The following is a 14,841-nucleotide window of genomic DNA, read 5'->3' as shown; positions in this document are numbered from 1 at the left end:
TAGCTTCAAAAAGGTTGATTTAATATACAATTGCACACGAGAGGTAGGTTTTAAGAGATCTTTACAGATAATCTGTGCTTAAGTAAGGTAAAGTAGCAGGTCTAGATCAAAAGTTATAACTTACAAAGCAGTCTGTTGCAAAAGCATTTTGTGGTCCATTGAAGAGCCATGAGGCAGGTGAACTGCAGATCAGGAGCAAGGCATCTGGATTGGTGCTGAAGAGAGAATCTCCTGGAGGGAGAGTCTTGAAGAGAGAAGAGAGAGCCTCTGCAGTGAGTGGATCTGAGTTGCTTGCAGTTGAAGAGAATCTGAGTTGCTTGCAGTTGAAGAGAATCTGAGTCTTGGGAAACAGCTTGTCCTTTTATACCTTGCAAGCTGCAGGAGGATATGCCATGTGGATCTTTGTCCTGGTTTCCACACGACCCTTGGGCATTTGCAAAGCATTGTGGTATCTTGGACTCATGTCTGCACACGACCCCTGAGTCTTGGTCTCATGTCTTATGACATCACGAGACTTGCTGTCTGGATTTTGCTGGCAAATGGTCTTTTGATGTACAGGGCTTCCTGCTTAGTCTCTGGAGCAGATACACATTACAAGTCCTTCCTTTCTGCACATGTCTGAAAGCTGATGGGAGGGGCAGGTATACCTTTGACAAGCAAATGTCTTGTTTATGGTTTTCCTCTGAGTTCTTTGTCTTCAATGGGGTATTCAGGTGCCCACCTTAGTCAAGCCTTTGTTAGGTGGGAGGGCAGAGGAAGCTCTTTTGTGTTTGTTAAGTGTTTGTAATTAACTATCCCTGCTCTCAGGAGTTCCCAGAAAAAGGGATGGGGAGAGAGGGGCTTGAAATGAAACTATTCTCTCTGCTGCAGTGTCAAAAATATATTTTTAAAAGCTGCACAAATATATATCTGATCCAACACAACATCATGCTACACATTTAATTCTGATGATTGGCTTATACCATAACATCCATAATGAATATGCATGAGATAAATTTGCATGCACTGTCTCCATTATATGCAAAGTTATCTCACGCATCTTCATTGTGAGAAAAGATGTTTTCAGGGAAACCCCAAAACTTTGTGTTTTGAAATATTTCTTCAGACAGCAGTAGAACTACTAAAGCAGTTCTGCATAAGAATGTCAGATCAGGGTAACAGAGGGTCCCTCAGTTCACTCTACAATCACAACAGTCAAAAAAGGCTGAATCCTAATGCTTTGTGTTCTGAAGATTGTTCGTGGCCAGCCTTGATCCACAGCACCTCAAATGGTCTTGGGCATTAGGTAATAAGCTGATGGGATCTTCACTTGGCTCACAATCCATGGTATATTTCTGTGAGAAAGAGAGAGTGTATCAAGTGCAACTTTTCTGCACAGAGATAAAAGTACATGCTTAGTTTACATGAGAAGTGGAATGAAATGAGATATCTTGGTGCTACCTCAGAACACCAATTAATTATAGTAGCAAAATGTGATCAGTTCAAAAATACTGTGCCTTATATAGATAGTGAAGAAAAGAGGCACCTATTTAAAACTAGTTCCAAAGAAATGAACTAAAACTTGCTTTCCAAAATTCAGCTGAGCAAAACGTTGACAATACCCACATCTTATCAAACAGTGTTTATGGACCTTGCTGAAGATGATCTTCCAGCCTGGGATAAGCTGATGCACCTTCCTACTATAGAACTTAATTAGAATTTGGTAGAAGCAACAGCGAAAAAAACACCTCTGCAGAAAGAGGCGCTCAGGGAAAAATCACATCATGAAAAATAGAGATCAGCCTGCAAAGGTGATGCATGCCTCAGCTCCATGGTTCTGCTCTCTCAGCCCACCACATCCCAGGGAGGTGGATCCACAGAATACACTAGATCAACAAGAAGACAAGCCAGAAGACAGAAAAGGTAAAGGTGCAAAACATAAAATAGTATGCAATACTGTGAAGGTTAGAGAAAATAATGTAAACGAGTGAAAAGTTTTCCATATTGAGTAGCACTTTTTCCACCTCAGTTCGTATATGAGTCTCAGACAAGAAGAAGACCAATAACAGCTTTTCATTTTGAAGTGGAATGTATTACACCCTAGTAGGAGATTTCTGTGCTTGAATAGTAATTTCAAAGCTGCGGTAGAGCCGTTTTGTCATGCGCCAATCTGGCACTACCACAGGAACCAGTGGTAGTGCTTCCCTTAGCCCATGCCATTTCCGGCATGACTGGAATTTTTTCTCTTTTTTTTAATGTGGGGTTAGCCCTGGAGCCCTTCATGCCTCCTAAATAGGTGGCAGTAAGGGCTCCCCCCTGAAATGGCTGTGTGGCAAGTGTTTACTTGCTGCACAGCCATTTTTTTTTTTTTGGAAAGGGGGGGGGACTTTTTACCCACTGCAGTAAAAGGGGCCCAAAGGTCGCATTAGCATGTGGACTTGTCATGCGCTGATGCTACCTTTAGGCCCCTTTTACCACAGCATAGTAAAATGGGCCCTTTGCGCGCTAAGCTTGGAGTTGGGTGCCCAATTTTATAGAATTAGGGGGATAGTACAGAACTATTACAAGACACAATAACAGTAAATCAATACAAGTCCAAACTACTATTAAATGCTAGACATACTTGTGTCTGTTTAAACTAGTGGCTTCTTTTCTAAAACAGCATTTGCTCACAGTGAACACTTGACATCTGCAGGAGCACTCTGTAAGAAAGATTAAAGTGTCAAGGAGGTTGTCACCTCCTGAAAAAGTTAAACTGGCTTAAGCACCTGACTTCTTTAGGTTTAGCTGTTCTTTACCTCAGATTGCCTTGCCGTTGACAGATGTCAGGTATTTATCACTTTAACCTCTTACTCAGGGCTGTCTGATAAAGGCAGACAGTTTCTGCAAGAGCAATGCTAATTAGATTGTATCCTATCTGTACAGTTATTATTTTACTTTTTTTCAAGTAAAACAAGGTTTAGAAATCGTTTGATTTTGGAGGTCTGGCCATATAGCGTGTCCTCTTTCTTTTTTTTTCTGGGCACTAATGCAAGTTTCTTTCTGGACTCATATGCATGTTACCCCATTGAAACCGGTAAACAGTCTAATTAATGTCTATTTGTAATGAATCTCAGTTGAGAGATGGGGCACTTGACACTTTGAACAGTTTTGGCTAGAGAGAGAAAGAATTGCAGTATGAGGTTTTGGTACAGTGGTTTTATACATACCAAACTGAACCCAGGACAAGTTCAGGATTATCTTAACCAGTGGTATAAATTCTACCCAGCAGCCCTTGCAGTGTGGGGGAGCCCAGACAAAAAGGATGTCCAGCAACCCTGCACTTTGAAGACAGAGACTGGCAAATATTTCTTACTTTCAAAAAAAGTTGCCATACCAACTCCCAATAGATCTTTCCAATGCAACTACATCAGTCTTCAGCCTGGTGCCCCAGCAGCTGTAAGAACATAAAAATAGCTATATTGGGGCAGACCGATGGTCCATGTAGCCCATTACCCTACAACAGTGGCCAATCCATGTCACACATACCTGGAAGAATCCCAAATAGTAGCAAGATTCCATGCTACCAATCCCAGGGACAGCAGTGGCTTTTCCCATTTCTATCTCAATAGCAGACTATGGACTTTCCCTCCAGGAACTTGTCCAAACCTTTTTTAAACCCAGATACTTTAACCACTGTTACCACGTCCTCTGGTAACGAGTTCCAGACCTTAACTATTCGTTGAGTAAAAAAATATTTCCTCTTATTCATTTTAAAAACCTTTGTAAGAACCTTTTCTTTGTTTTGGCGCCACTTTAAGACAAAATCATACTCCAAACAGACGAGACAAGCCATACGAGCACTGAGGGCTTTAGTCCCTCAGTAATACTACTACTACTTCTTATCATTTCTATAGTTCTACTAAACGTACGCAGTGCTGTACACTTGAACATAAAGAGACAGTCCCTGCTCAAAAGAGCTTACAATCTAATCAGGACAGACAAACAGGACAAATAAAGCATAAGGGATAAGGTGGGAAGGATAAAACATACAAGAGTACTGTACAAGTATATAGGGGTTAGAAGCTAAAAGCAGCATCAAAAAGGTGGGCTTTTAGCCTAGATTAGAAGATGGCCAAAGATGGAGCTTGACATACTGGCTCAGGAAGTCTATTCCAGACATATGATGCAGCAAGGTGCCTGGTCCCTCCAGGAAAAGACTCTAAAGATCAATCTCCTGGAGCTTCGAGCAATCTGGAATGCTTTAAAGGCTTTCAGAGATCGGCTATCCAACCAAGTTATCCTAATTCAAACAGACAACCAGGTTGCAATGTATTACACCAACAAGCAGGGGGGCACCGGATCTCGCCCTCTGTGTCAGAAAACTGTCCAGATGTGGCTCTGGGCATGCTGTCATGGCATGTTTCTACAAACCACCTATCTGGCAGGCGTAAACAACAGTCTGGCCGACAGACTGAGCAGGATAATGCAACCTCACGAGTGGTCCCTGAATATGGGCTTAGCCTGCAAGATCTTCTGAGCATAGGGCACCCCCTTGGTGGATCTTTTTGCCACTCAGCACAAACACAAGGTCCCTCAGTTCTGTTCCAGACTTCAGGTCCACGACAGACTAGCATCAGATGCCTTTCTCCTTCATTGAGGGACAGGTCTCTTGTATACACATCCTCCTATACCTCTAGTGGGAAATACTTTGTTGAAACTCAAGCAAGACCGCGGAACTATGATTCTGATTGCACCATATTGGCCTTGTCAGATCTGGTTCCTTTTTCTTCTGGAATTGTCCTCCGAAGAACCGTGGAGATTGGAATCTTTCCCAACCCTCATCACTCAAAATGAGGGGTCGCTTCTACATCCCAGCCTCCAGTCTCTGACTCTCACGGCCTGGATGTTGAGAGCCTAGAATTGGCTTCCTTAGGTCTTTCGGAGGGTGTCTCCCGAGTCTTGCTGGCTTCCAGGAAAGATTCCACTAAGAGGTGTTACTCTTTTAAATGGAGGAGGTTTGCCATCTGGTGTGACAGCAAGGCCATAGATCCCCTTTCTCGTCCTACACAGACCCTCTTGATTACCTTCTATACTTGTCAGAGTCTGGTCTCAAGACCAACTTCATAAGGGTTCACCTCAGTGCAACCAGTGCTTATGATCAGCGTTTAGAAGGCAAGCCTATCTCTGGACAGCCTTTAGTTGTTTGCTTCATGAGAGGTTTGTTTTTGTCAAAGCCCCCTTTCAAACCTCCACCGGTGTCGTGGGATCTCAACATCATTCTCACCCAGCTGATGAAAGCTCCTTTGAGCCACTGAATTCCTGCCATCTGAAGTACTTGACCTGGAAGGTCATGTTCTTGGTGGCTGTTACTTCAGCTCGTAGGGTCAGTGAGCTTCAGGCCTTAGTAGTGGATGCACCTTATACTAAGTTTCATCATAACAGAGTAGTCCTCCGCACGCACCCTAAGTTCCTGCCGAAGGTGGTGTTGGAGTTCCATCTGAACCAGTTGATTGTCTTGCTGGCGAAAGCAGCTTGCACACCTTGGACTGCAAAAGAGCGTTGGCTTTTTACATGGAGCAGACGAAGCCCTTCAGACAGTCCGCCCGGTTGTTTATCTCTTTTGATCCCAACAGGAGGGGAGTTTCCATTGGTAAATGCACCATTTCCAATTGGCTAGCAGATTGCATTTCCTTCGCTTATGCCCAAGCTGGGCTGACTCTAGAGGGCCACGTCATGGCTCATAATGTCAGAGCCATGGCTGCGTCAGTGGCCCACTTGAAATCAGCCTCCGTTGAAGATATTTGCAAAGCTGCGATGTGGTCTTCAGTCCACACATTCACATCGCATTACTGCCTTGAGCAGGATACCCGATGCGACAGTCGGTTTGTGCAGTTAGTGTTGCAGAATCTGTTTGGAGTATAGGATCCAACTCCACCCACCAAGGCCCATTTTATTCTGTTCCATGCTCACTCTCATCTAGTTTGTATGTACTTTCAGATTGATCTATGTCATGTCCTCAGCATTGTGAGGCCCAATTGACCAATGTGTATTATTTTGGGTGAGCCTGGATCAGTGGTGTGCTGGTAAATGTTTAACAACAGGCTCTCTCTTCCCCCCCCCCCCCCCCAAAAAAAAAGTGATATATATATGTACATAACTTTATTATATGTTTTATTGGTACAAAGGTACAGTGTAGCAAGCAAGTTACAAATAATATTCAAATATACAATATTCTTTACTGTAAATTCCATATGGCCATGCAACCACAAGAACCCTTCCCCTCCCTTTCTATAAGCCCACCTGACTGTTTCCATTCAATAAAATAACACAGCAGATGTACAGATCAATAGGATCAAAAGCAGTACAAAACAAGTAGTTATACACAACACAGTTTATACCAAATTGTTTAACCACCCTTAGGTTTTGCCTAAGAGTTTAACAAGCAATACCATGTGCATGTAAGGACTGGATAAATGAATTTAAACAATCTATATTTTAAGGCATATGTCATCATTATTCCCAGGTCTCATCTATATACAAACACACATCTGGGAGACAAAGATTAACTCCCACCCCACAAAACCAAGCAGACTTGAAGAAGAAAGAAATATTGGCACATTTAGACTGACTCTGGACTAGAGAGTTGCACGGGGACAGAAATCCTACCCATCCCCGCCCGTCCCTGCTGGAATCTTACCCGTCCCCACCCATCCCCTCTGGAATCTTACCCATCCCCACCCATCCCCGCAAAAATTTAAACCATCCCAACCCGTCCCCGCAAGAATTTAACCCATCCCCACCCATCCCCGTAAGAATTTAATAGTACAAAAAAGAAAGTTCCAGTCAGCTCCCTCAGTCTCTCTCTGGATTTGAGCCACAGCACTGTAGGCAAGGAAGGAACGGAAGTTGGAACTTGGAACACTCTGGTGCGCACATGTAAGGTTTGTCTCTGATTCACTGGCAGTGTGTGCTGAGAGGCCGCCACATGCACGCGCCAGTAGGTCAGGTGACATCTGATTCTCGTGCCTGTGTCAGAGCTGAGGTCTGTGCACCAGCCTGGGAGCAAAGAGGATTAACAGAAACATAGTAAGTGACAGCAAATAGACCTGAACGGTCCATCCACTCTGCCCAATAGTCACACTCATAATCAATTCATCATTAAATCAACAAGTGTGATATTATATACTTGATTATGGTCTTTCTTTCGTGTTTCTGGAACAAAGACCACAGAAATCTATCTGGCCCCATCCTTATGTTCCAACAGCTGGAGTTGCCATCGAAGCCCACTCCAGCCTATTCATGTTCTCATTTGTGGGACACAGACCATAAAAGTCTGTCCAGCACTGTCCTTATGTTCCAGCCACTGAAGTTGCTGTCTAAGCCCTTTCCAGCCCATCCTACACCAGATTGCCATGTATGAGACACAGAACATACAAGTCTGCCAGGTATCAGCTCTAGTTCATCACAGCCAGAGTCGCCATCTAAGTGTCACTTGACATATCCACACACATGCAGCCATTTAAGGTTAGCTTTTATATAACTTCCATTTTCTAATTAGAGATCCTCTGTGTTCATCCCATGCCTTTTTGAATTCCGTCATCATTTGTGACTCTACCACCTCCTTAATGGAAGACTTTCCACATTTATGCTGTTAAAGCAAGAAAGAAGAGGAGGAGGAGACAGCACTCAAATAAATTGGTATTCGATAGATGAGAGGCTGGTGCAGGTGCAGCTTATACTTCCACGGGAACCCCGCAGAACTGGTTCCATCCCCGCAGGAACCCCGCAGGAACTGCCTCCGTCCCCGCGGGAACCCCGCAGGAACTGCCTCCGTCCCCGCGGGAACCCCGCAGAACTGCTTCCATCCCCGCGGGAACCCTGCAGGAACTGCCTCCGTCCCCGCGGGAATCCTGCGGGTTCCGCGGGATTCCCGCGGGGACGGAAGCCATGCAGCTCTCTACTCTGGACTTCTGCATGAAGGTAGCATTGCTCTCATTATTCATTCTTTCTCTCTAGTAATAAACAATATTAAATGCTTTTCTATAATAATATACCACTGCATTCCAAAAAACAAAACAAAAGAAGCAAGTTCCCACAAACCATCTTTCTCTTTTGAACTGGGCACAGCAAAAAAAAAAAAAAAAGATTTCAAATACTCCCAGGTTTCAACCTAATTCATATTTAATCTGGGATATAAATGTCATAAATAAGTAACTAAATAAATAAATAGAAACTCTGAATGTTGAGCACCTGATTCTGATAACATGATATCTATTTTAATGGCTCTTTACCAGGAGAAAAAAAAATCTCTGCACAAATTTAACACATGCTAGGGTGGCCCTATAACCAGCCCCTCCAAATGACACACTGAGTTTGATTAATAACAAATTACTACTCTATCTATGAAGTTATTCCTACCTTCAGTCATCTTAGCCCAACACTGTAGCTGATGCACTTTAACCAGTAAGCTGTCTTCGAGTCTTATAGCCCAAGTACAGGGAAAGAGCACAAAAACAAATTCTTTTAAAATTTGGCTTGGATGACACCAGACTTTTAACTATAACTGCGTGACAAATGCTTTTTAACCAGTGGGCTCTGAATCCTTTGTAGCCCACTGGCTCACACATACAGTATAGAGAGTGGAAATATCTCTTTAGATGTCTCTGGCAAACTATCCAAATTATTTAGAAAAACAAAGGGAAAACAAAAACTGAAGTATGAGCCTACAGTTCTTGCTTTAATTCTGTTAGCTGTCTTTCAGAACTTGTGTCCTATCTCAGGGCAAATAGAGAGAAACAAGGTGGGAAGGTACCCAGTTTCTAGACAACTCAGTAACTCTCATCGTAAACCTCCCACTGTGCCTGCTTATGGTTGCATGCCCTTATGAGAAAGTTGGGTTTATCCATTTCCTCTTCATCAGAGGGTAAACTGGGTACTTCTATAACAGGATCTCTCACTCCATTCATCAGAGCGGTACTGGTTGAAGTGAGGCAAACATTCAGTCATGGGTCAATGCAGAAAGCTGCATGTTAGAAGCTGTGTGGTCAGTGACTGTAATGTGAACTTTCTGCAAAAATTTACCACGGAGATGTAATAATCAGTGAGCATACAAATTGCTGTCATGTTAAAAAGTGTGTGCAGTCAGAGAAAAACTGTGCACTATAACAATAAACTGCAACTCATTGTAAAATGTACCCCTTCCTATCAGTGTGTAAATGATGATTTGCTCATGCATTGACAGGGAGGGGGACATTTATTTTTTTAAAAACCTGCTGCTGTGCAAGAGGTCACTTCCATACACTCCGAATAAAATCCCCTGATCTTCCAACACCAAGTTAACCCCTGATAATCTTATCCCCCCCCCCCCCCCCCCCGTCCCACAAACAAATTTCCCTTCTGTCTAGTATCAACCCCCTAAGATGACTCCCAGTCCTCCAGCCACCCACCCCCAATCTGCCTGATCACCCTCCTAAAAGGTGCGCATTCAGTTGGCCCCAGGCCATTTTTGAGTTGCCAGGCAGGACAGACTGGAAGGATCAATGGCTCGCTGCATGATAGATATTGGTCCTGAGGTCAGTTCTTTTGAGATGGTCAATGAGGAGGTCAGGAGATTTCTTCAGGGGGTATGGCAGCTGTTAAAACCACATGATTTCCTTGAGCCCACACTCCAAGCCCTCTGGTAGGAGGATGCCTGAGGCAATGTTTCCGGACATGGGCCCAAATCACCTCAAATCAGTAGGTCCTAGAGGTCATTCATGATGGTTATTCCCTAGGGCTGGGGTTTCATTGTCCTATCCTCATTAGAATCTGCATGTAGTAGTGCCTGTCCTTTGAGAAGAATGGGAGTCAGATTGTTCCATTTATTTCATCGTTCCCAAGTAAGAAGGAACATTCTGACCCATATTGGATCTCAAAAGAGTCAACAGGTTTTTAAAGTTCAAAGATTCGACATAGAAACCCCTTGGTTCATCATAGTGGTGGTACAACATTGTTTCTTACCTTGCTAGATTTGACAGAGACATACCTGTATATTTCCATTCATGCAGACCATCAGAAATTCCTGTGCCTTGCAATTTTAGGACAGCATTATCAGTTTTGAGCGCTGGTGTATTGGTTCATTTGTATTTGGTGACTGGTTAATCAAAGCAAAGTCATTTCAAGAGATCAAGGAAGCAACAGTGGAAGTAAGTGCCTTGCTAAAAGATCTCAATTGAGTCATCAACACTGACAAGAGACAGTTGATTTCCAGCACAAGCCATATATTACTTGGGAGCCCTCTGACACTAAAAAGTGAAAAGTGATCTTAACTAGAGATTGCCACATCAAGTTGCAAGGTCAGATCTACAGCCTATGGCAAATGATCAAGCCCACAACCTGGAATTATCTTCAGGTTTTAGGATCAATAGCAGCCACATTGAATCTGGTTGCATGGGCCAGAGCACACATGAGGTGCTTACAGAGGTCACTGCATTCTTGCTGGCCCCTCCAGAGTCAGTGTTGGCAAAAAGTCCTTCCCTAGTAGGGAGAGACAAGAAACAGCCTGAAATGCTGGCTTCACGCTGCAAGCTAAACAAGGAAATGGATCTGGAAACCCCAGACCAAATTCTAGTAACAGATGACAATCTCTAAGGCTGGGGAAGACACTGTCGGAACAATGTGACTCAAGGTCATTGATCAGTGAAGAAAACTGCATAGTCGATCAACCGCTTGAAAACAAGAACCATTTATTTGGTCCTCCAAGCCTTTCTCTCCTTTATGCAGGGCAAAATAGTTCATCTACTCTTGGACAGAGCTACAGCGGTGGCTTATGTCAATCAACAAGATGGCACCAAGAGCCAAGGAATGTCACAGATCTTAATCTTAATGAGCTGTGCACAGAAAAATCTTCACCTATCAGGAGCTCATGTCACTGGATTGGGGACGATTCAAGTTGAACCTCTTGAGCAGATACACCCTAGATTGGGGAGAGTGGAGTCTAGCAGAGGGAAGGCTTCATGTTCATTGCCATGAGGTGGGCAACCGCGGGGTGGATCACCAGGCATTGGGAAAGAATGCCAAAGTGCCCAGGTTTTTCAGTCAGAGATATCATGCAGAGCAGCAGTCATCAATGCTTTGATTCAGCCATGTCCTTGGGGAAGATTGGTCTATATATTTCCTCCTGGGTAAGTCACTGAAAGAATAGAGGGACATTAGGGTCCCATCATGTTAGCTGCTCTGGATTGGCCAAGGAGGCCTTAGTACAGAGATCTTGTGTGTCTAAAACTGGGAGAACCATTGGTTCTGATGGAAGTTCTGCTAATGCAGAGTCTGGTTTGGATGCTGGGCATTTCTGAATTTTCTCTTATGGTTCACCTCCTGAAAGTGCATGGTTGTGTAAGACAGGATATTCATCTCAAGTCATAGGCGTGCTCTTGCATTTGAAAAAGTTTCTACCTCCTTAGCTTATGTTAGGGATTGGCAAATCTTTGAGCAGTAATGTGAGAAGCAGGCTCTGCTACCGCTGAAGTCTTCAGTCCTAGAAAGTTTGGTTTTTTTACAGGATAGTTTGGATAAGGATTTGGCCCTAGCTTTGCTGAAAGTTCAGATAGTGGCAATTTCTTGCTACAGAAGATTAGAACAAAGCAAATCTCTTGCATCACATACTGATGTGGTCAGGTTCCTAAAGAGAGTTAAACTTTTACAACCCCCTACACGTCCTATCTTGCCTCTGTGAGATCTCAATGTAGTTCTGACTGCACTAGTGTAAGCACCCTTTGAACCAATTAAACAAGCTATGATTACTTTGAAAACTGTATTTTTGGTAGTTATATGTTATGCAAGAAAAATTTCAAAGTTGCAGGCTTTATCTTGTCAAGAACCTTTATGTTTTGTTGAGAAAAAGTAGTGATTTCGTTTAGTTCCTTTTCTTCCTAAGGTAGTTTCCTCATTCCATCTTAATCTGTCAGTAGTTTTACTGGTATTCTGGGAAAATTCAAAGAAAAATGATGACAGAAGCCTTCATTGGTTGGACATGCAGAAAAGTTTTTAATATTGTTTGGGGAAGATGCAAGAACTTTGGTGAGCTAATAGGTTACTTGCATTGTTTGGTGGTTACAAGAAAGGTGATGCAACTTTTAATTCGACAATTTTCTGTTGGATTAAAGAGAAGAACGAGTCTGTATACCTTCTTAAAGGTTGTCGGTTTCCTTCTCTACTGAGGATATATTCAACTAGCATGCAGAGTTCATCCAACTCTCTCTTTAAACTTATTTGAAAATACCTGTAGACTTTTTTCGCTACTTAAGCATTACTCTCGATTCCCAAATCACCATTTCCCCCACCGATTTCCAGCCTATGGAAGATCGGCTTTTATATCCTTTGTCAACTACTATCAAGTCAGAAGATACTTTGGCCATGATACATTTCACTCTCTCATTCTCTCTCTACTTGTTACCAGGTGGGACTGGGGTGGGCTCAAAATTGGGATGTCTTTCAGCTATAATGGAACAGGAAGACACGTCCAAGTCTAGAAAGAAGTTTCAATCATGTCCAAGTTTTAAAAATACGTACTGAATGACCAGATTGACCAGTGGATGGATTAAGGCTGGGCCCCGCTTTAATCCCTCAGTGAATACTGTCTCTTCCTACCCCCTAAGCACTGAAACTGGAAGGGGATACGAGGTGCTATAACAACATCAGTTATTATGGACATACCCAACAGAGCAACAAGCAGCAAACAGGAGGCTTAGTGGTCAGTGCAGTGGACTGTGAACAAGGGGATCCAGGTCCAAATCCCACTCCACCTAGTACATTTGTGGTGGAAATTTTGAGCCCTCCAGAATCACGAAATTACCTACTATACCTAAATATAGGAGACACCTACGGGGTGGAAGGCATTTTTAATGGTGTACAGTAGGTTTTATTCTTCAGCCCCTCAACCCCTACGCCAAGCCCCCTCCCTACCCATTTTCAAATCTCTGCTTAAAACTCACCTCTTCAATGCTGCTTTCGGCACCTAACCTTTGTGAATTATAGTATTCCTATCAGACGGACTCTATATACTTGTTTTAGATTGTACACCTGTCTTTTAGATTGTATTTTAGCTTGTAAGCTCCTAGAGCAGGGACTGTCCTTCTATGTTAAATTGTACAGCGCTGCGTAACCCTGGTAGCGCTTTAGAAATGTCAAGTAGTAGTAGTTATTCTGTTCCTGGAGGGCTCACAGTGCAAAATAAAGGAGTTACGGTGGGAATTGTACCTGGGTGCCATTGCTTAAAGTTCACTACACTGAGCACTAGGCTGTCCCTCTGTTCTGCTCAGATGTCTGTGTGGCCATTTCTCTCAAAATGGTGCCAGATGTTCTAGTGCCTATTTTTAAATGTGTTTATAAATTGGACATGTCCGTTTGGAAAATGGCTCTTCTTTTGAGAAGTGAACTATGCAAATACATCTATCTTAAAGCCATTTTCAAAAGGGAAACACAGACATATTTCCTGTTCGAAAATGGCTCTAAGATGGACGTTCTGTTTAGACGTAATGAGCTAAACTTCCCAATTCAGCCTTGGATTTCTTTTCCAAAAATACCCCTCCATGTGTCTTTTTTTTTTTTTTTTGTAATTCACATAGAGGGGCATAATCGAACGGGGCGCCCAATTTTTCCTGAGGGCGTCCTTGCAGAACGTCCCTGCGAAGGGGCGGGGAAACCCGTATTATGGAAACAAGATGGACAGGCCATCTCTTGTTTCGATAATACAGTCGGGGACGCCCAAATCTCCACATTTAGGTCGACCTTAGAGATGGTCATCCCCGATTTTCGGCGATAATGTAAACCGAGGACGCCCATCTCAGAAACGACCAAATGCAAGTCCTTTGGCCGTGGGAGGAGCCAGCATTCGTAGTGTACTGGTCCCCTAGGGTCCCAGGACACCAACCGGGCACCCTAGGGGGCATTGCAGTGGACTTCAGAAAAAGCTCCCAGGTGCATAGCTCCCTTACCTTGTGTGCTGAGCCCCCCAAAACCCACTCCCCACAACTGTACACCACTACCATAGGCCTTAGGGATGAAGGGGGGCACGTACATGTGCGTACAGTGGGTTTCTGGTGTGTTTTGGAGGGCTCACATTTACCACCACAAGTGTAACAGGTGGGGGGGGGGGGGTGGGCCTGGGTCCGCCTGCCTTAAGTGCACTGCAGTACCCACTAAAACTGTTCCAGGGGCTTGCATACTGCTGTCATGGAGCTGGGTATGATATTTGAGGCTGGAATACAGGCTGGAAAAATATTTTTAAAGGTTTTTTTTAGGGTGGGAGGGGTTAGTGACCACTGGGGGAGTAGGGGGAGGACATCCCCGATTCCCTCCGGTGGTCATACCATTTAGGGCACATTTTTTAGGCTTGATCGTAAAAAAAAAAAAAAGGACCAAGTAAAGTCGGCCAAGTGTTTGTCAGGGATGCCCTTCTTTTTTCCATTATCAGCCGAGGACGCCCATGTGTTAAGCACGCCCCAGTGCCGCCTTTGCTATGCTTCCGACACGCCCCTGGGAACTTTGGTCGTCCCCATGACGGAAAGCAGTTGAGGACGCCCAAAATCGGCTTTCGATTATGCCGATTTGGGCGACCCTGGGAGAAGGACGCCCATCTCCCGATTTGTGTCGAAAGATGGGCGCCCTTCTCTTTCAAAAATGAGCCCAATAGTAATGAGTAATGGTGCCTATCAGGGGCATTTTCGAAAGAGAAGGGTGCCCATCTTCCGACACAAATCGGGAAATGGGCGTCCATCTCTCAGGGTCGCCCAAAGTTCACGGGGGCTTGTCGGAAGGCGTAGTGAAGGCGGGACTGGGGCGTGCTTAAGAGATGGGCGTCCTCGGCCGATAATGGAAAAAAGAAGGGCGTCCCTGACGACC

The 14,841-nt window shown here is 44.0% G+C and overlaps 1 protein-coding gene across 1 annotated transcript in view; it reads left to right on the top strand.

Annotated features, from left to right (window-relative positions):
- LOC115473286 (thyroid hormone receptor beta-like) overlaps window positions 1-14,841 on the top strand; it is a 120,112-nt gene that overhangs the window by 28,404 nt on the left and 76,867 nt on the right. The window contains exon 3 of the mRNA XM_030208150.1: window positions 1,829-1,902. Coding sequence (XP_030064010.1) covers window positions 1,829-1,902 — 74 coding nt within the window. The remainder of the gene's footprint in view (window positions 1-1,828; window positions 1,903-14,841) is intronic.

The sequence above is a fragment of the Microcaecilia unicolor genome, chromosome 1, assembly GCF_901765095.1.
Source record: "Microcaecilia unicolor chromosome 1, aMicUni1.1, whole genome shotgun sequence".
Taxonomy (NCBI): Eukaryota; Metazoa; Chordata; class Amphibia; order Gymnophiona; family Siphonopidae; genus Microcaecilia; species Microcaecilia unicolor.
The sequence above is the reverse complement of the archived record's forward strand: the minus strand, read 5'-3'. Positions and strand labels throughout refer to the sequence as shown.